The 22,127-nt window shown below is 39.2% G+C and overlaps 1 protein-coding gene across 7 annotated transcripts in view; it reads right to left on the bottom strand.

Annotated features, from left to right (window-relative positions):
- Positions 1-22,127, bottom strand: part of LAMA2 (laminin subunit alpha 2) — a 748,112-nt gene that overhangs the window by 458,183 nt on the left and 267,802 nt on the right. For all 7 annotated transcript variants that reach the window (XM_061623807.1, XM_061623808.1, XM_061623810.1 and 4 more), the window contains exons 5-10: positions 18,755-18,934; positions 16,705-16,794; positions 13,768-13,885; positions 11,545-11,723; positions 10,954-11,053; positions 5,912-6,072 (exon numbers count right to left, since the gene is read on the bottom strand). In XM_061623807.1, the coding sequence (XP_061479791.1) occupies positions 5,912-6,072; positions 10,954-11,053; positions 11,545-11,723; positions 13,768-13,885; positions 16,705-16,794; positions 18,755-18,934 (828 nt within the window). The remainder of the gene's footprint in view (positions 1-5,911; positions 6,073-10,953; positions 11,054-11,544; positions 11,724-13,767; positions 13,886-16,704; positions 16,795-18,754; positions 18,935-22,127) is intronic.

Here is a 22,127-nt window from a genome sequence, read left to right as displayed (position 1 = left end):
GACTGGGAGGCAGCTATCACAGAACTAGAAAAGATCCTCAAATGCAAAGATGTATCACTGAACAAAGTCAGGATCATTCAGACCATGGTATTCCTAATCTCTATGTACAGATGTAATAGTTGGACAATGAAAAAAGTGGGTAAGAATCAACTCATTTGAAATGTGGTGTTGGAGGAGAGTTTTTGCCCATTCCATGGAGCGCGAAAAAGGGTGTTAGAACAAATTAAACCAGAACTATCACTAGAAGCTAAAATGATGAAACTGAGGTTATCATACTTTGGACACCTAATGAGAAGACATGATTCACTGGAAAAGACAATACTGTGAAAAACTGAAAGAAGTAGAAAAAGAGAAAGACCAAACAAGAGATGGATTAACTCCATAAAGGAAGCCACAGACCTGAACTTACAAGATCTGAACAGGGTGGTTTACAACAGATGCTATTGGAGGCTGCTGATTTATAGGGTCACCATAAGTCAGAATGGACTTGAAGACACATAACACACACACTATTAGAGCCAGTATCATGCTAGCAATAGTTAACTGATATACATCTAATAAAAGTTAAGGCTTGCCTTGCCACAAAGAAATTGGATAAATATGATGAAAAAGGTTTAAAACAGTTCTTGAATTCTAGGATACCTTAGAAAGGAAAAGCTATTGAGGAAAGAAAAAAGGAAAATTAAAATTTAAGTTTAAAAGGAGAAAATATGAAGGCAGATGTTAAATACAGATTTTATTACTATCAGCCTACTTATCCTATCTCCAGAACATCATTTTCATGTATCCCTTGCCAGAAGTGCCATCAAACATCAACTTCAGTTAGACTCCAGGGGCAGAGATTTATTTCTATAGTTTTATTCTATAAGGAAAAACATGCAATTCAGGAAGTAAAGCATGAGTAGGATGTGAACCTTGTACTTCTGGGTGAAAGTTTTAGAACCTACTTTGAGGATTTGGCCTAAACGTTAGTTCTGTTTGTGTGAACTAGATCTGTTCTGGTAATGCTATTTTGGAGTTAGACTGGAGAAATAAGAAACAAGGCTAAGAATGCAAATTTAGGAATGCGAAAAAGGAAAAGGTAAACCAAAAGCAGTGTGCCCAATTAATCTTTATTATTTGTTGTGGGTAGACAATTAATAATTAGGAGTACAGAGTGGAAAATATCTAACCTGTCCTCCTGACAGTGTAATATTGTTTCTCCTAGTTTGTTATGGAGTGGGCGTGGGTTGTCTATTGTTAAATTACACCAGTTCAAATCATTTTCGATAGATGAATACAATGTGAACAGTGGCTCATGTAATGCAGTTCATTATTAAGTGTTTACTGCTTCTCTTTCTTTACAATTCATTTCTTGAATTCTCTTGCAGTTTGAAATTGAGGAACAAAGAAAGTTGCACTCTAAGTGGCAAAGTACACACATTTTCCAAGACACTTTTGTTGCGTATGTGGCCACTTTGTTTCCAGCTCTGTCCTGTTTTTAAGGAGCAGTAAGGGAAAATTCACACAATTCTCCAAGTGTGTAGATGCAACACATGACAGGGAAATGAGATCACACCTACCCACTTTGCCCTTTGGGCATGACTGCTCCACTTTAGAGCCCACCAGACATCTATGTGTTGAATATAACATTGGAATAGGTGTACATGCTTATTTCCAAATCACGTGATAGTTGACCCTCAAAATTAGGGAACTAATGAATGTGTATATTTGCGTGATATCTTTCCTAAAACCTTGTCAGCCTGCTAGAGGTACTTGTGTTTAATCCAGCTAGATCCACTGACTTAAATAGGACTCTGAACAGGTTGAGGATCAGGCTGTAAAATAATTTAGATTTAACTTTCTTTATATTTGCTGATACTTAGAATATCAGAAAATAACTGGTTATCCACTCACATTTGAGTCCTCTACATATACATCCTGCAACAATACTGTAGATATTGCCATGAAATTCTGGTTAGCATGTTGGGAGCTCAAGAGATATTCTCGATAAAGAGATTTTTACAGGAATGGTACCCGTCACAAAACAATAGGTGGACCTAGTTGATTTGGGTGTGAATTGGTTTCAGATGGAACAAATAACACATTTCTTACTGGACCCCAATATCCGTATACCAGCTACTAGATCTCTTATGAGAGTGGAATATATTTTTTTGAATGCTGGGACCAGAAGAGGAATTATCTCAGAACTGTACAAAGAGTTGGTATAGTGTAATAATAGTCTACTAACTGGATTACGGGTGCTGTGGGAAACAAAGATTAATATCCATCTAGATGGCACACAATAGCAGAATATATGGACACAGAAACCATTCAAATCGATTTTGGCACACACCAGGGAAATTTCACTGAAAGTCTGTCACAGGTGGTATAGGACCCTGATACAACTTTCAAAGATAATTCTGAGGTCCTCTCCAATATGTTGCAAGAGGGTGTGGAAGTTGGGTACTATTTCCACTTCTGGTGGAATTGCCCTACTGTTCACTCTTTTTGGTTAATAGTTTTTGAGGAAATCTCTAAAATGGTTAAATTTCACATTAAAATAGTTTCCCAGTTGGCCCTGTTATCAGTTTTTGATTACTTTAATGTAGACATATATTTTAAAGATTTAGTAACCTATTTATTGTTTGCTGCACAATTGTCAATTGTTCAAAACTGGAAACATTTAGATGATCAAGATCTCTCATTATGGTATAAAAACACCTGGACTATCGCTCTTCTAGAAAAAATTACACTTTCTTTTCGCTCACTTCAAGGACATGCCAAGCCTGATGCATTTTGCACCATTTGGTGGGATTTTAATTCATATGTCTTCACATATCAATTACAACAGCAACTTCCATCAATATCTTAGGACATCTGAAACTCTTGATCTGGCTCTGGTTTTGCTTCTTTTTAATTATGCTGATGTCCATCCCTTTTGAAGATTTTGAGGGTTTCCTTTTCTTTTCTTTTGTTCTTGTTACTTATTGAAAAAATATAATAAAAATGGTATATATAAAAAAGAAAATAACAGGTTGTCTTCCATATTTTCCATAATCATTCTACTTTCAATTTACATTGTGCCTGCAATTTCTATCCCCCTCCATCTGACAGTGAGTGTCCTGCAGACTTTGAGGTTGACCTTGCACAGTTTGTTTAGTGGGTGTTCAAAATTTCTGGCTTTGGTAGTGGCAGAACAGTAAATCTTCATAGATGCATGGCAGTCTCCTCTGGAGTTAAAGGTAGAGGGCAGTTGGAACGTGAAGGGCACTGCAGCAGAGGGAGGGATATACATATAGCTGGGATACTTTACAAAATCTTCTGTCATGATCTGGAAGTCTCAGAGACTGAAAAGGTGGAAGCTAGAGGGAAGGTTGTATATTTCCACATCAGCAGACTATGAAATGGAAGAAAGACTTCTGCAAAATAAACAAACTGCAGCAGAACAGAACATAATGGATGAAAGTGTGAATGAATGTTGGACCAGACTGAGGCATGCTCCTACACTCCTAGTGAAATCTACTGAAACAGTCCCAATATGATCTCTAGGGACCCTAAAATAACTTTGTGAATCTTAAGATTCCCCCCTACCACTATGAGGCCCAAACTACGTAGAAGACCTGTGGGTGCCACCAACCCATCTAACCCTGTATCTTCCTTGGAAGTGTGCGGACGAAAATGTGTGGTGTGACATCATCACATATATTAGCCCAAGCACCAGGCAACCAAGCAGAGTAGGGGGCAGGGAAACATTCATGGAATGACAGGATGTGGCATGTTTTTCAACCTCTCCAAAGAGAGATGTGGGTTGGTAGTACCTATGCATGTTACCATAATGTATATTTGAGCCTGAAAATGAGAAAGTATGTAGGATTTCTCTCAGGTTAAAAGCAGACCTATAGATCAATACTGGACTACACATTATTATTATTCCCCCCCCTCTCTTAACCGTTTGCCCTCTCTTCTTACACTTTTATATAATTTGATTTTAGGACTGCTGGTCCAATGCACTGTAGATGTTGTGGACTGGTTGCACACCCTTCACTTTGAAAATACTATTCAGAATTTACCCATTATCAGAATCTCTGCATCTGCTAGCTTGGAAATAAAAAATTGGACAGGAAGCCATTTTATTTCTGAGAGAGAAAGAACATTTAGTCTTATGCATGTGCCAAGTGAGAAAAGTGTTAATACCCTGAGCAGATTTCAGGGCTGTTCAGCTGTTGCTGTGGTACTTTATGCAAAAATATGAAGTGACTCCAGATCCTATGAAGTATTTCTGCATATAATAGTGTCCCTTAATTAACACTGAAAGGAAGGTTCGACAAGGACCAGTTCAGTCCCTCCCACGGTTCAGCATCACCAGGAAGTATCTTCTTTAGATTTGCAATGTACAAAGAACCTGACATTTCAGGTACAACAGTGCATCAAAGATTTAAAGCAAAATCAAAATGAAATGTGGGTTGTGCTAAGTATATTGTTTGAAAGAAAGTACTATTAATTGCATTGAACTTAATCTTCATGTAATGTGTTCAGGGTGCTAAAATGTTTTTATTATAACAACTCCTCCAACATGCATTAATAATCTGAAAACATATCAATAAACATTGCTCTGTGTATACACATTCACAACTTATTTATTGATGGCTCTGTGTAAAAGCGTTCCTTCATGTATTTATTGCTATGGGATAGAAGCAATCACAACTCAGTTTCTGCCCATGCAGCTGTGGGAATGTCTGGAAGGCCAGATCCATATACATAGGGCCAATCATGTGTATTCTTCCAACCCAAATATCACCCTCTCTCTTGGTTGGGCAACAGTCAAGTGGGAAAGACCTTCACACTTTAACCTGCCTGTGGGCTTCTGGGATTTCCCATGTTGCAGAGTGGCATGTGAAGAAGCCACACTGATATGTGAATAAGTCTACATTTAGACTCCAAGTCCTTTTGTAAGGTATCATGTAAAAGGAATCGGTATGTAAATAAATTGGAATCAGTTCTCACGGTACTGAGGCAACTTATGAAGTTACTAGCTCATTCAGCCTCCACTGCGGTTTGTTTTTAAAACTTCAGAAATTCCATTAGATTTTTTTTATAAGTAAATGCAAAATAGGACCATCAGTGTTGCTAGCCAGACCCTGCTTACCACAGAATATTCCCACTAACCGCCACTGAACAGCAACTCATTCTGAGGCTGGACTTTTAATGTGAAAGTTGCCATTCTGGGGAGGGGGATGCAAGGTAATGAAAAGTGTGGGCAAACTCACAACCCTATCTTGTACACTTTTGTGTTTATCATGCCTGTTCAGAATAATTATTTTCCCAATTTCATACTGCTTTGGAACCGTTATTTTCTCTTTTTTAAAATGGTTTCTTCACTGCATGATCCTAACAAATAGGGGACTATGTTATTAACATGACAATTTCACAGCACAATGTAGCCAATGAAATTTGGCTATGTGATAACATCACCAAGGTCCCCCTTGAAAGAGGGGGAAGGGAATATGTACTGCTGCCAAATTAAACCGAATCTGAGTAAGTTAATAGTGTACCTTATGTGAAAATAAATATCAAAGTCTCTCTCTAACTTATTATTGTCAACAGATTTTTTTTGTCTACAAAGAGTTTTTTCTATAAGAAACATTTCTTTGAATAGCAATTTCCTATCTCTATATCTCTATCTATGTGAGCGCATGTGTGAGACTGTTTTAACAAAGGTACTTTGCTGGTCCAATTTCTATTCACTATTCAAGATTAAGAGATCACATTCACATTGGAAATACTTCAAGAATGGAGGTCACAACTGTTTGACACTCAGGCACTGCTAGAGGTATTTATAACAGAAAGAATGGATAGAGGAAACACCTCTTATCTTTGTTAGTACAGATGAAAAAGTTTACACTACTAAAATAGAGGATGTAATCCATACCTTGCACCTGCAGGGTCCTTCACAAGGATCATCATTTAAGCTGCCATTCAGAGAGCAGTTGCAGGGTACGCAGTAAGGAAAGCCCTTGTAGCCCAATGCACATCGATCACACCTCTCTCCTCCAAAACCAGGTCTACAGTGACAGAATCCAGGAAGCTGGTCTGCAGCAAGAGAATGCAAGCACCAAGCTCAGCTAGATACTTACTAATACTAATGCAGCTGAAATGTAAAGGAAGGACTTTGGTCAAATAATTCAAATCTCTACTAGAAGCAGCAGGAGCAAGAATGTTTTTTCTTTTTCCATTTTTAATGAAACAAAGTTCCAAAATTTGATTTTTAATAACTAAAAATCCAAAATTGCCATTTGGCAATCGCCCCCAAAATAGTTTTTTAAAAATAAATGTTTTAGAAATGCTATTCTATAAATAAAGAAAGTGTTGGTTTTAAACTATTTGGCAGCAGAGAAGTCAGTGTTCGGCTCAGACAGCAGCGTTGCATGCGGACAGGGTATTAGTGATGGCATAATTGGCTATACTGTTTTTGGGTGCTGCTAGCAACTTGCCAGGGATGCAGCTTGTACCTGCAGACTGATCCTGTCCTGGCTTCAACAGTTCCTCCACTGCCCAGCAACACATTTCTCTCCCTCCCCCATGCAATAGTGGTGATGGTGTAATATATTCACATTCACCTCCCTGGATCATTTCTGGGCTTGGACATGGAAGACCTGGTTTCAAATCCCAAAGCAGCCATGGACTGACTTTCATTAGGACCATACCTCAGCCTCAGATTCTTTTGTCTCTGCTATAATTTAAAGTTTTTTATGTGGATAGTTTGAAAATGGTGGCACAGACCTTCACCAATGTACAAAGATAGCTTATAGTTTGCACTAGATGGAAACACGATGGAGGAAGACTGGAAGAGTAAGGATGCAGTGGTAGATATAGCAGTGATGCAGGCAGTACAAAACTAAAGTCATTCCAGCAGGATTTACTTGGTTTTGAAGAAGTGGACATTGGGCTAGTTGAAACATATGACTGGGGTTTGTTTTTGCATTTTTTCTTATTAAAGAAAAAAACATAAAATATACTTCCTTGTTATACAAGCAATTGTGAAAGCACTGCAGAAAACAATCTTTACATTCAGTATAATGCAATACAGAAAATATGAATGGAGGAGAGGAGGAAAGTCAAGTATTGTCAGAAAGTGCTGCTGAGTAGTTAAAGTGTACTGCATTTTTTTTTATGTACATTGTGAACAAAGAGAGCTGGGACACGTATAGTCAACCTGAATATTTCAACAAAGACATTTGAAAAACTTGCTAAAGCCGTCTTCTAGTCAATTGGTGGCCACAAACCTTTTTGTAAACATTATAATGCTGTACTTTCTTTTAACAACTCTGCTGCAGCAGGTAATTGTACCAGCACAGAAATACTGCTGTAATGTGACCACAGAATAAATTGTTAACATTATAGTTGTATCCAATAATCCTTTGCCTCAGAGTGCCAGAAAGACAAGATGTGCAAGCCTTAACTTTGGAGAGAATCACTCACTATCATCCTTTCCCATTATACTCTAGGATTAGAGTATTTTTATTCTTGCTTGGGTTGTCAGATATTTCAGAAACAGGTTTTTATTTTACTCCAGATAAACATTTTTTCCATACAGCAAATAGCTAGCACCAACAAAGTCAATTTCAATATACCTAATGTGCATTCATACTGATTTGCAAATATATAGAGAAAAACTATTGGAAAAAATAAATGTGTTTTTCAGCCTTTCCTTCAAATAAGCACCATCTTTTCCCAGCTTACATAGATTGAAGAAAATTGGCTTTTCTAGTATACGTTGTACAGACAGCAAGCACTTTTCCTAACTTCATGGAAGCGGATTGTAAGAGTGGCTTATTACTGGGCTCAATACAGAGAGTTTTCTTCACTTTTGTCTCAACTGGGTAGGTAAAAAAAGTTCAGCAGGCAAGTGAATGTGTTGTGGACTGCAGCCCTATACCCACTTACCTTGAGGATGCCCCATTGAACTGGGACCTACATGTAGTGAAGAAAGCATCTAAAGTTTGTTTCTAATGCATTCCTTCTCACTCCTAAAAGTACATCCATATATCATTCTTGTGAAAAAAGTATAATTTGAGACGTACTTATATCAGATATGGGGAATGAATTCATAGAACTCTGAATCAAAAATTGACTCACTTGATGTAAAAACTGAGGCAGCCTGTCCTGTTGCTCCTAGAGGGACTCGCTATATTTCAGGGTGAGGAACTTTTTTGGCTTTATGTCCCCCCTACTCTCATGGGCCAACTTTGACAGGTGGGTGGGATGACTCACTGGCCAATGATTTGACATCCCAATGTCAGATGATTGACATCCGTCAAAGTACAGCACTGAAAACTTGCTGATTGTCAGGTACTTCAGAAGTGCTGTGCTTAGGAAGCACTAAGCATAGGACTTGCAAAGCACATTGTGCAGTGCTTCCGAAGCACCTGACAATCAGCTGGTTGTCAGGTGTTTCAGAAGCACTGCAAAAGGGCCTTTGCAAGTACTGGCATCTGGCATAGCCCCTTTTGGCCAAGCCCCACCCTTACTTCTCATCCTTCACATCTGAGATCATGTATGACATTAGGTGTGGGGCAGATGGGCGTGTCTTGGCTGAAACAGCCTCATGGGCCAAATGAGGAGGACTGGTGGGCCAAATTTACCCTACAAGAAGTTGCCCACCTCTGCTCTATTGTAATACAAAGCACACATCAGCAAGGAGTGCCATGCGAAAGCCTCTTTAAGCTGTGAGGACTTGATGGCATATTTTGGAGCTTTTTAATAAGATTTTAATAAAAGAACAGAGTCAGTGTTACAGCCCTCAAATTGCCTCATAAGTACTTTTAATCTTACTTTATTTTAACTTTCTGTACAGATTTTTAAGTATTTCCCCTTTTTTAAATCCACATAAAAGCAGGATGGAAAAGACAGTCCTGTCTCCGTGTATAACTAGAACAGACCAGACTTGAATGGGTCTATCCATCCTAACTTATATTTGCGCCTACTTAAAAGTTAAATTTGGATATGCCAGTCTGCTTAAAGCAAGGATGGGGAACCCCTGCCTGAGGATAAGATATGGCCCACAGTCAGATTTCATCTGGCACCCTGGGTGCTCTCCCATCCATCAGCTGTTCAGCGAGAAGCAGCTAAGAGAGAAAGAGGCTTTGATGTTAGACAAGGCATGCAACTGCAGTTCCTTCCTCTACAAGAAGATCTGCTGCAAAAAGATAAAAGCAGAGAGGAAAGAAGAGTGGACAGACTTGTGTTCCTTGTAAATGTGTAAAAGTGTCTGGTCATTTTGCAGCTGAATGCATGTAATTTTCAGGATGCAGCTGCACTTTGAATGTTGAGGCTATGAATAGCCTTAAAGGAGAGATTGCAGATCAGCTGTGTATTGATTGCCATTATTTGGATTCTTCTGCTGGTATTACTGAAGTTTTTTTAAAAAAAATTAAGGATACTGGAGAGCTCCTCTTAAAAAAAAACCACAAATTTTGTAAAAAAAGAAGTATATAAAAAAAGAAATGTGAAACAAGTTGAGTTACCAAGAATTAAACATTTACCTCTGTTTCCATGGTATATAGTTATGTGTGAGAGAGATTAGGTGTGGATCTGTCCCCGGTCATTATAGGAACACAGCCCCCAACAGCTTTCCTCTTGGGTTAATGCAGCCCCGCCCCCCTCACAAGATTTCCCATCCCAACTCAAATGATTCTCAGCATATTCAAGAGCAAAACTAGTTATTACACAAAACACAGCTTTTACTGAAAACAGCAATAATGAATCTAGCTACACCTCTGTCGCAATGTTCTGTTTTGCCCTGCTGCTACTCCATATTGTTGACTGCAGAGTCTGAGGACAGCAAAATGTAGCATAGCTGGACATGGTATTAGATGTTATTGAAAATAAGGGGAGCAAGTTGTGCAGGTTGCCACAAAATGGTTTGCAAAGTGTGGTTGCCATTTTTGAAGCCACTAGGTGTCAAATGTAATGTATAGTTTGTCTTAAAATCTGGTGACATCAGATGATTTCCCCACAGGGGTTGGAGGAGGTCAGGATCTGGTCCTCCACCAGGTAGATAATTGGGCCAGACCCCTCCACACATTTATTGGTACATTTGTTGAGCATCTGCACAATCCTACTGCTCTCAAGATTTACAGGTAAGATTCTATACTCTGACTTAAATCTTTAATGTATTTATCAGGCTGATACAGTTTCTGGACTTTCCGAGCATTCACTTTTATGCTGAAAACTAGCATCATCTGCTATCAGTATTATTCAATTGTTCCACATAATATTTGACCTTGTAAGAGTTGTGACACTCTAATATTAGCAACAGAAAAATTGCACTCAGCTGTTTCAAGGCTACAATACAAACTGCTTATGACTTAACAGATTATGACTCTACCAATAAACAGTTAAATGAGACACCATGCAAAAAGTCTTATTCTGGTTTGTAAGTCCAAATAAGAATGGAGAAGAAAAGAGGAAATATTGGGAATTTGCATTATTTCTAATCGCTGTCTCCAGAAGAGAAAACTCCTCGCTCTTGGCAAGAGGATAAAATGTCTTTTACAAGGATGTAAATCTGTAGAACTCTTTTTCTAAGCTAGAAGGCACACAAGGGGAAATGGTTGGATACATATTTGGTGTGTATTTTTGTACAAATTCTTCAACAATACCCTTTCGATAAAAAACAAGAGAAAGAAACAAGAAAAATCTCCATAGGGGAGAGATTTCACCCACCCCACCCCACCCCAGCCCCAAATGTACATGCTACCACAATACAGACAACTGAAAAAGAACATAAGAGACAATGGGAAAGTTCTTAGGTCTCCAAGGAGGAGCTCTGCAAGAACACAGGCTAACAGATTTGAAAAGGTCTCCTGTGAGATGTTATTTCTGAAAGGACTGGGAAAGGATACTTCTTTATGTTCATTTTAACAATGTGATATATAATGTTTAACACTGTGACCCAGACAAAAATCTCACCTCCTACAGCATGTTTCTCATCCTTGACACACATGCCATCTAAAGAGCCAACAGAATTACAATGACATTGCCGACACGGGTTACGATCACGAGGTAGCACCTGTGCATGAAACACCAGAGCAATCAGGTTACAAACTAAACATTGTGGTAACAAAACTAAACAAAATTATGAAACACAAGCACAACCCTATACTTAATTCAAGAGCTTATCCTATTTCACAATCTCTTCCCCCAGCTCTCTTCTCCTTGGTGATAAAAATATTTCTCTGCTCTGGCAAACAACATGCCCCTACTGACAGAAGAGTGGTGTTTATGGGATTGCATCCTTTTTCAATTGAAGTTGAAATATTAGCTGGAAGCCCTGACCCTCCAATGCAGTCTTTCATATCAACACAATTTACTTTCACATCCTTGTGAATTTCTCCTTTACTGATTTCCTGCTGTGAAAGGCAACTAGTAAGCTGTCAGAATTAGAATTTAACCTTCATAGAATGGCAATCAAAAGTGTGTCTTTTCCACTTAATAACCTAGCACCTCGTAGTGAAAAATGGTATCCTAGACTACAGAAGATAAGAATGGCTCCTACTTTACCCCTTTTGGCCTGAAGTATCCATCAATGCAGGTTTCACAGTTGATGCCTGCAGTGCTTTGTGTGCAATTAATGCACACTCCACCTCCGATGTATTCCCCATGGATATTCAGACTCTGCTTTCTATCTGCCACAGTCTGATCATAGTAACATTCTTCCGCTTTCCCATGACAATTGCAGGCTGAAAAAAAGAAAAGTGTATTAGCAAACATCGCATTCACTGCAGACATACAGAAACAACATTTTACCAGAGTTTTAACAATATTCTTTCATCATTTTGACACTTGTGCTGTGTGTATTGAAACAAATGGCATAAATATCTCACATACACAGAGCTTTTTCGGTTCTTTAAATTAATAAGGGACCACTCGCAAACAATGTCAAAGCATTCTCCTGGATATTTCCTTCTCAAATCATTCTGTTAGCAGAGGGGCAACCCTCAATGCTTTTTCCAGTCTTTGTATTTTAGGTATGCCATTTTAAAATCCTCACAGACACATAGTTTTTTCTTAGTACATGGACTGATTGTGAAGGCCATTATTTTTGGAATGCCTTTTGTACTCCAGTATTAAACCATTACACATGGTTGAAGCTTTTGATAGCTACTTTGAAATAATGCACAAAGAAAATAGAGTTATTCACAATTATTTATACACAGCATACTTGAAGGGGCACAATTCAACCAGGGCTAGCCACTAATGAGTCCCATTGTTTTCAGTGCAAAGATATGTTTACATTTATTCCATTGATGTTATTGGTACACATAAAATGGCTCCTTGCCTCATGGTTTTCCGCTCAGTTATTGAGGACTTTTTTATTCTGGCAGGCTTTTATTTCATAAGGTAGAGGCAGACAATGTTTTGTTTAAATTAATTTTTAAACTGCTTTAAACCCTTTCTCTTTTGTAATCATTTTGTGCCATTTTTTACAAAATTGTAATTTTTTATACTGTAGCCACCCAGAGTGGTGTATTTATATTAGAAGAGTGGGGTAAAAATGTTTAAATAAATACATGAACTATATATCTGTGGATAAAATATATCCAGAATGCCTCGCAATATCTGCAGAAATGGCAAGGATTTTTTAATGTGTGTTTAAACTGGAGTCATTACCAGAAGTGATTTCTGGTGTTTGTTTAGTTCATTTATATCCTGTTGTTCCCCTCATTACCATCACCACCACCAGCTCATTAAGGAACTCAGAGCAGCTTGCAGATAGTTCCCAGACAGTTTCTCAACCAGGAACTATGCAAGGCCAGACTTGGATATGTCGTGATGAATATGTAGATAGTCTCTTTGGCTGCAATCCAAAGCTCCCTTATGCCAAGCTATGAGCAGTTTGGATTAACCATAGGTGTCCCTCCACTTGCCTTTGCTGGCTCAGCCAGCCTCCCACTGACCACTGCCAACAGAGTGACACAAGGGAAGGGATGGGCAAGATTTTGATTCAGTTTGCATTTCAAGTTGAATCTATCAAATTCACAGATCTGAAACAACAAGAGAACTGAAACACAGCCATCCTTCGAAATTCACACTTATTTGAATTTTGTGATGCAGTTCACCAACCAAACTATTTTATTTTATTTGATTTATTTGATTTATATCCCGCCCTTCCTCCCAGCAGGAGCCCAGGGCAGCAAACTATGTTTACAAAAATGTGCCTGTTAGGGGAAAATGTACATAAAAATGAATATATGAGAGAAAATAACATCCAAAAATGCTTTGCATGATAAGAAATAGCTTGCAAAAATGTGTGTATTAGTCAAACCTGCCTACAAAAATGTGTTTATTAGGAGACATCCACACTAAAATGCTGGAGAATTTTCATGAGGATTTTTTTTAAAAAAAATGCAAATTGCTGCAGAAATGTGGAGAACTGAATTTAAGACTGGAAAAAATGAGAAACTGAGAAAACCAAAATTGACACATCTTTCCACCCTACACAAAAGCCACTCCTCAGCTCAGAGCTCACCCTTCTGCCCGTTGAATGTGCAGTCACCACCTGCAGAGCCAGTGGAATACCCTACTAATGAAGCCCAGTGGAATGCCCTGGTTTGAGAGTAGTGCTGAGCTTGCCTGGGATCCACTGCATCCCAATCTGGTCTCTCAGCTGATTACAGCTGGAATCAGGCCCTATCTGGGTTCAATCACTGCGGCAGCCTGGACCTGGCTTGTTTGCTTTTGACAAATGACATAAGCCACAGCTAACTGTAACGTTTCCATTACCTTCACACTCATGCTTTACAAGAAAGGTCCCAGCTCGCCAAGGCTTCTGATTAAATCCAGGGCAACACCGATCACAGCTTTCTCCACATGTGTTGTGTTCACATTCACAAGAAGATCTCTAATTGAATTGTTAAAAAAAAGGGGAGGAGGAAAAACGTTGGAGCAGCTCAAAAGGAATATCCTGGACAATCAGAAAATGTAAGTGAATGTCTATTGGTACTCTAGATGGAGCAGGGATTTACAGGTGTGCTGTGTAGATCTATGCTGAGAGGAAGAGGAAGGGAAAGGCCTGGTTTATGTATCCTGTTAACCATGATTTGTGAAGAACTAACAGCAGCTTGGATGACATGATGCAAGTCGGAGGTTGGGGAATGAGGGAAGAGGTATTTTCCCCCTCCCTCTTGCCTGCCTCATGGAAGCCCAAGAATCAACTGCCACAGTTGTGTAGTCCTGGCATGGGAAAGTATAACACAGTTTGCCTGCGCCCATCTTGGTCCCCATTCCTGTCATTACCACTCTGGTGTGAAGAACAGGCCAAGCAGAAACAGCAACCACACCACAGTAGTGTTTGTGTGGATGGGAAATTAGAACATACAGTAACAGAACTGCATTGCTATGGTCCAGTTAAGATATCTAATAGAGCAGCACAAGGCCAGACGCTGCTGCACATACAGATACACACAAAACAATAAGGATAAATTAAAAATATATAATAAAACAGCAAAAATAAGTACAAATGCTTTTTGAAAGCTAGGACTCTGCTCACCTCAGGGCAAGATGCTTTTTGAGTAGCCCTGTGGGGGCAAATGGGGGAGGAAGAGGCCATCTCAGTTGGAATACTGAAGTTAGATAGTAGGCACCTTTCCAGGCTGTTATGCCTTTCCTCTAGCCTCCTAACAGCAAAATGGTTCTCAGGAAAGATGCTATGGTTAGGAGGGGAACAGGCCACCTCAGCTGGAGCCTTGGAAGACAGCTCTCCAGGCTATGTGTACTATTGTGCTACACCATTTCTAAAACATTATTGGAACTAGTTAGGATGCGTGAACTAGCACTCCAATGGTTTCATTCTTTGCTATCCCATCATATATAGAATGTGGTCATTGGTGATGCTAGCTCAGGCTCTTTGAAACTGTCATGGTGTGCCTCAGAATTTGGTGTTATCTTCTATACTCTTCAATGTCTATATTAAACTGGTGGAGGCTTGAGGCTGGGTATCATCCATATGCTTAGCGCACTTCATTGACTGTTCAGGAAGAGCCATCTCAGTTTTAAACCAGGATGTGAAAACCAAGGGTTATGGCTGTGGGGTCATAAGTGGTTATGATCCCAAGGTATGGGCTGATGATACACATGCAGCAACCTTCTTGAAATTTAAAGGGATCTGGGACAGTGCCTGGATAGGAGACTTGCTATATATGCTGACTTTAGTTAGCTTAAAGAAAGTTAGGGTTTAAATGCAATAAATAAACAAAGGGTGATGCTTCAAACAAGCAAGTCAAGATGCACCCAATGAATAGCTAGGTGAAAATCCTTGGCCAATTTGAACAGATCTAGCTGGAGCAGCCAGCAGAAAGGTGCAGTGTCATGCGCCTTGCCTCTCAGCAGTGGCATCACTGCCACTTACCAGGAGGAAAAGGGGAAGGGGCGAGGCAGCAGGAAGCCAATTGGTTCAACAGAATTTTGTAAAGTACCAGCAGGATGTCAACATATTGATGTAAGAACTAGTAGACATTGTCTAATTGTTAGGAATTTATTAGGAAAGTGTTAGGAAAGTGTGATTTTTTACTGTATTTTCCACTGAAAGTTGTTATAGTTGCTTTTTAATAATGTTATTATCTTGTTATTTAATTTTTGTCAATTGTACTGTTTTTATTGATATGCATTTCTATATTTGTGTTTATTTTTTGTAAGCCACCTTGAGGGCCTTTGCCAAAAGGGGGCATAGAAATAAAACATCATCATCATCATCATCATCATCATCATCATCATCATAAAGTGAGCACACGACTGCAGCCTTAGTTTATAATCACAATAATTAAAAATACACCATAATTAAAATATACAATAAAACAATCCCATTAAAACATAAACATCCATAATTAAAATATGCAATGAAACAATCACATTAAAACATAGCAATTAAAAGGGGAGACTTGGGTCAAAAATGGCTGCATATTCAAGAGCCAGCAGAATGCTAGTACTGATAGAAATATTTTATCTAAACTACAAAATATAACACATTATTTTACAAAGCCATTAAAATCCATTGCTTTATTCCCCATATATATACAGTAGGGCCCCACTCATATGGTGGGTTACGTTCCGGACCCCCGCTGTAAAGCGAAAACTGCTGTAAAGCAAAACTCATTGAATAGAATGGAGCGTGATGCCCGAAAACCGCCATAAAAGCGGAAGAAGTGCCATATGAGTGGGGCTTTAGTCTAATTGCGTCTAATTGAGACCGATGTATTAGCGAATCACTGTAAAGCGAAGCGCTGTAAAGCGGGGCCCTACTGTAAAAGCCTATGGCTTTCACTTCTCAGGTCCCATCTAGTGATGCTTGAAGTACTCACTTTCTCTGAATTCTGATGCAAACTTACCTAATCCACATCTCCCACTCTAATATGCAGATAGGAACATAATTATCCTTCTGATTTTGCACTTCTTTGAATTTTGTGATACATTTTTAGCTCAACCCCCCCCCCCAGGATGAATTAAGATGTGTATTATATGGTGAAACATTAAGAAATGCAAATAAGGATTTCTTCCAAGCAAACATGCATAGAACTGGGCAGTACAAAGCTTTCAGTATGTAATATCACTAAAAATTAGCAACCAAAACCATACATTTCAGGAGCGTAGATGTAAGATCAGTGTAAAAGGAGAAGCTATGCTGTTTTCTTTTTTAAGATTCAAAGAGTTTTGCAACATACATACATTTGTAGCTAGATTCAGTGGGCATGCCTTCGCATGGCCATAGCAGATGCACATCCCACCAGCGGAGATATCTTTGACAGAATAATAATACTGCAAATAAATATAATAAATAAAATAAATTTCTAACTGTATCAAGCTCTTTAATAAACAAAACATTAAGTGCATTATGTTCAATAGACAAAAGTGATTACATTGAAAACAAATTCAATGAAGCACAATTAATGGCTTTTAAATTTAGTATTCAAACAAATTCAAAGCTTTACTTTAAAATTATTTTTTAATATTTGAAATATTATAAGGCATGTTCACTCAATATATTTCATTTCAATTGCAAGGGAGGAAAGTGAACGCACTTAAAAATGGCAATATATTAATTTTAGCATGTTCAAAACTTTGTGCATTTGTATGTGTGGCTGGCTGGCTAGACACACACACACAGACAAAGAGATTACATCTCAGTTTTGGAAAAAAACCTGAATACATTGACAACTGTGAATATATTTTATCATGCCCCAAAACAGCCTTAGGGGCCAAATATGTCCCTCCAGGCCTCTCAAAACTCTCTCTGGGCCCTACCACCTCCCCAGACTACACCCCTCATTGGCCTGCAGTGCTTTCACTTGGCTGGAATGTGTCCTTGAACTGTGATAATGCCTCTTGCTTACCTGGATAAAGAAGTGCGTGCAGAAAATGTTCTGCCCCACATCACTTGTGACAGACACATATGCCACATATACAGATGCCACATATACAGTATAACACTCTTGTACTATGTATTAATTAATTTGAAATAATTATTCTCTTTTAGTTCTATAATCAAAATCACCATCATGGGTTAAGTTCCCTAAAAGCAGGGGTAGAACAGACAGCCATTTTTCTTTTAGTACAAAGGGTGCAATAACCATAACTAGTTTGCATTTAGTGAACATGTGTACCTGCTCTTGTATTGCGGCCAAGGGTTGAAATAATACACCGATACAGCAAGCTGGGTTGGCCCTTCACTTTATTAAAACTTCAAACAAACCCCCTTAAACTAAACCTGCAGAGGGGAAACAGGTGTAGGAGCTGGCTTTAAGCAAGCAGATGAATTACAGTTATAGGGCGACCAGCCCCTACTGGGGCAAGGGCAAGCCATTCTGCTTACCCCTTATCCCCATCACACTCTGAAGGTGAGCAGGGGGTCCTTCCCTCATCACCATCTCCCAGGGTCCTACAACTCTGGGATGAGGTAAATAGGCCCCAAAGACAACACATATCCTGCCCCCTACAGCACTGACTTGCAGGCCTCTGGAGCCACCAATCACCTCCAAAGATGCCTAAGGGGGCACCTAGCTGTCCTTACCAACTTCCCTTCCCGTACCTTGCTGAACAAGTGACCAGACAGCCTAAAACCAACTTGGGGAATTAACCTTAACATTGCCAAATTAGCCAAAAAAACCTAATAACCACTGCATCCCATAACCCGGTTCCATCCAGCCCCCAGTGTGGAGTAGGCAAAAAAACCTGCCAGCTGACAAGGGTGGGTAGGATAAAAGTTCCTACTCAGCCCAGAAGCGACCAAGATCACACCAGAGCAATGGGATGGCGTGGTGGGAGTCTCAATGAAAAGCGGAGGGATTGCAGGCATCGCAGGCTTAAATAAGGTCCACTATCCCAGCCTTATGCGGTCATGCCATACACGCATGCAGCATGTGCAGTGCGACTGCCTTCCCTCTTTCAAAATGGTGGCCAGGGCTTCAACCCGACTGCAAATACGCTCTACCCACCCAAGCTGTGCAGAAATTCACATTGTTCTATGCAGATAAAAACTGGTTGGGATCCAATGGGATACTTCAGGTTTTCCCATGGGCTTGCATACACCCAGTGGGACTTTTGCTGTTATTTAACTGAACAGCTATGCCATATCATGGGAAGTCTGCTGCTTGCTGGGCCAGAAGGATAAAGCTCCTGATAATTCCTAGGTGGCACAGTTCATTTGGATCCTAGCCATTAGTAGTAGTAGCAAAAGTAGCACAGAAACAGATATTCTGGAATCTGTACCAGGACTTACCCTCCTTGTAACTATTGGGTCAATTTCCTTGGGATCTCTGTGTGCAAGCGTCATTAAATCAGCATTCAGTGTGCGTATCCTCTGAAATCTCAGGCGAATATAGCGAGCTGAAGTGAATTCTAGCAGTGCTGGAGAAGGGTCATCTGCACTTGGACGTCCATTGATCAAAGATGTGTGAATCTATAAAGCACAATAATAATAGTAGCGGGTTTCATGGGAGTTCTATCCTTCTAAAATCACTATGGCTTCAGCTTCCATTCAGGTGGTAGAGAACAGTAATGGTTGAAGAATTTTATATCTGGGAATTCTGAGGCAAACTGAACTGATCCACACCTCCTGGACTGATGCACAGCTCAGAATGTAACTAGCCTTCATATTTCACACCCAGTTAACACTCAGTTTTACAATACAGTGTTCAGCTCAAAACAAATATATCAAAATGTGTTAAAATGCACATTTTATGCTAAATGATTTAAAATTTAAATTGAGATAAAATAAATTTATAAATGTGTATTTTGTGATAAAATGTGAAATTAAACATGAACATCATGCAGATTTTTTTTTTAAAAAAACCACAGATTAATGTAGAAATGGGATGAAACAGATTAGAATGAACATGTGAAATTAGCACTGATTTAGACTGATCCATTCAACCCTAACAGGTTGCATATGCCTTTCTGCCTTCATCCCCCCATCGTTCTAAAATTCTGCTGGGGAAATTGACTGAGCAAATCCCAGATGTGTGGTGAATCTTAAAGGAGAGAAAAGGCAGAATTGGTGGTTTTGTTGTTGTCTGAGAACTTAGAATGATTTTGAAAGGATTCTAGCATCTAGAAATGTCACAGTAATATATGACTGATTACAGAATTAGGGTTGCCAGGCCCAGCCTCCAAGAGGTCTTCTGTATCTTTAAAAGTTGTGCAGGGGGAAAGGAGAATTCCACCTTGTGGTTTTTCTCATTATAGGGTTGCAAGAACACCTGCACTTGGCTGACTTTCTCTTCTCCTAAAGATACAGGATCAGTCTCAGGCCATGAACCTGGCAACCCTATTACATATAACCATTTTAGCACACATTTTTCACAATATGATACAGCTGACCAAGTACACATTAGAGTAGTTTGGTCATTAGTATGAGCTGTGCATGTAAAGCCAATCTACACGAGATCTGTGACCAACTTTGTTTTTAAACTTAAAAAGCAGGCCAAGGATACTGGATTATTGCAATAATGCTAGAGAATGATGCATTTAATATCTCTCTCTGGGATGACTGAGAAGAGATCCTGGTCACACAGAGTACAGGACACAGAATAATGGGCTCAAGTTACAGAAAGCCAGATTTCAGCTGAACATCAGGAAATACTTCCTGTTAGAGCACTACAACAATGGAACCAATTACCTAGGGAGGTGGTGGGCTCTCCAACACTAGAGGCATTCAAAAGGCAGCTGGACAGCCACCTGCTTTACGTTAGATTCCTGCATTGAGCAGGGGGTTGGACTTGATGGCCTTATAGGCCCCTTTGAACTCCACTATTCTGTGATTCTATGATTCTATTCTCCTCTGCACTGTATCCCCAATAAACCTTTTCACCTGCAAGTTGATATTAATCCTACTGGGGGGAAGATCTGTTTTTCTTCCCAGCAGGACTATTAGAAGCTTATCTGGGACATTTCAGCTGCAGTAAAGGCCTACGGGTAAAGGGTTAACTCCCCAGCATCACTGTTCCATTCTGATTTATCCCATTGGCCCCCTACCCATACCTGCATGTAAGTTTTTTTTTTAAAGGAAATAAGATCACAACATTCTCATGCCACTTATCATTTGGCTTTGTGAACTTTGGAGTTATGTTTCACATGAACATGTTTTATTACTTCCATTTCTGGTTACTCTAATGTTTGGAAATAAATTATATCCCATATGAAGATATGGAGACTATCTGTATTTTTAAATGTCTGGTTTGCTCAGCTTACACTGCACTTGGAAGTATGATTAAAGCTTTTGAAAACTCAAACTTTAGATTTCTATTTTTAAAATCATACATATGCCCCTTTTAAACCAACATACCATATGGTAGCTTCATGAAGGATTCAACAAAACAATTTTTTTTCCCTACTCACAGTTTTGGTATTTCAAATAAGATATTCTGCCAGAAAATCCACTGAGTACAGTCATTCCCAAGTTGTTTCTGACATATTAAAAATCCCAGCTGTTTGGCTATGCTGCTCAAAGCATTTAGTTCACTTATTTTTCAAAACAAATGACCTTTTTTTCTGAGGGTTTTCACTGGTGCTTTTTCAGGGCTTTTTTTAAAAAAGTGTTTATTTACTGAAAGGTCAAATTCTTCCTAAAACCATAAATACATTTTTGTCAGTTTTGCTTGCATATCAAGATCATTTAGGCCTGAGGGGAAGATGCATCACTTGTGATCACATAGTTTATCTTTCTTTATTACTGTCTGGCCATAGGCCTCAAACAGGTAGTACATTTATAACTACACCGATCATTTTAATAAAGACTGTGTTTGCACATCACATTAAACCATAGTTAATGTTTATTCATGGTTTAACGCAAACTAGCAATGTGCTGGTGCACACTCCTCAAAAGTGCCCACTTTGCTTCTTCCCTATTCCTGGTTCCTATTCATGACAGGAGCAAAATATCACAAGACTTGTCTTGTCTTGTTGTCCAAACACAGGTTGTTGATTTTCTTTCCCCCCAACAAACCATGAGCAGTAAGCCAAGATCATGGATTGTCTGGAGAGAAACAAACCATGAGCCCATTCAGATAAAATGACAAAACAAGGCTTATGGTTGCGTCTCCCATCATTGTGCAGTCACAGGTGAGAGAGGACTGAAATGGGAATTTTTGCGCTATGTGTACCAGCATGCTGCTGCTTCATTTTAAGCCACAGATAAACATCAACAACACATTAATGTGAAATGCTAATGGGGTGATCATTAAAAACTAACTTGTAGTAATTTGGTCTGACGATAGCATTTCCAGTGTGTTGCTGTTATATTCTTAGGCCTGTTATTTTTTGTAGTCAGACTCAGAGCATTCTGAGATATTTATTTGTTACACAGTTATGAGCAACAGGGAAATATGGACTATATGAAATATTGTATATTTTATACAGCATTCAGAGTATCTAGTAAATGATTTCTGACTATCTTAATACATTAGAAATTTATTTAACCAATGATTAAATCCCAATTCACTGATTGTTAATTGGGCTGTGCACAGCCGTCCCAATCCACTTCATGGCCCCAATCTGTGGGCCCCAAGGAGGGTCAATCCACCCTGTCCCTAAATTCACTCCACCCTGGATCCATCCCCAAAGTTATTCAGGGGCGGAGCTAAAGGTTTTTAAAA

Source organism: Rhineura floridana, chromosome 4 (assembly GCF_030035675.1).
Source record: "Rhineura floridana isolate rRhiFlo1 chromosome 4, rRhiFlo1.hap2, whole genome shotgun sequence".
NCBI classification, from domain to species: domain Eukaryota; kingdom Metazoa; phylum Chordata; class Lepidosauria; order Squamata; family Rhineuridae; genus Rhineura; species Rhineura floridana.
The sequence above is the reverse complement of the archived record's forward strand: the minus strand, read 5'-3'. Positions and strand labels throughout refer to the sequence as shown.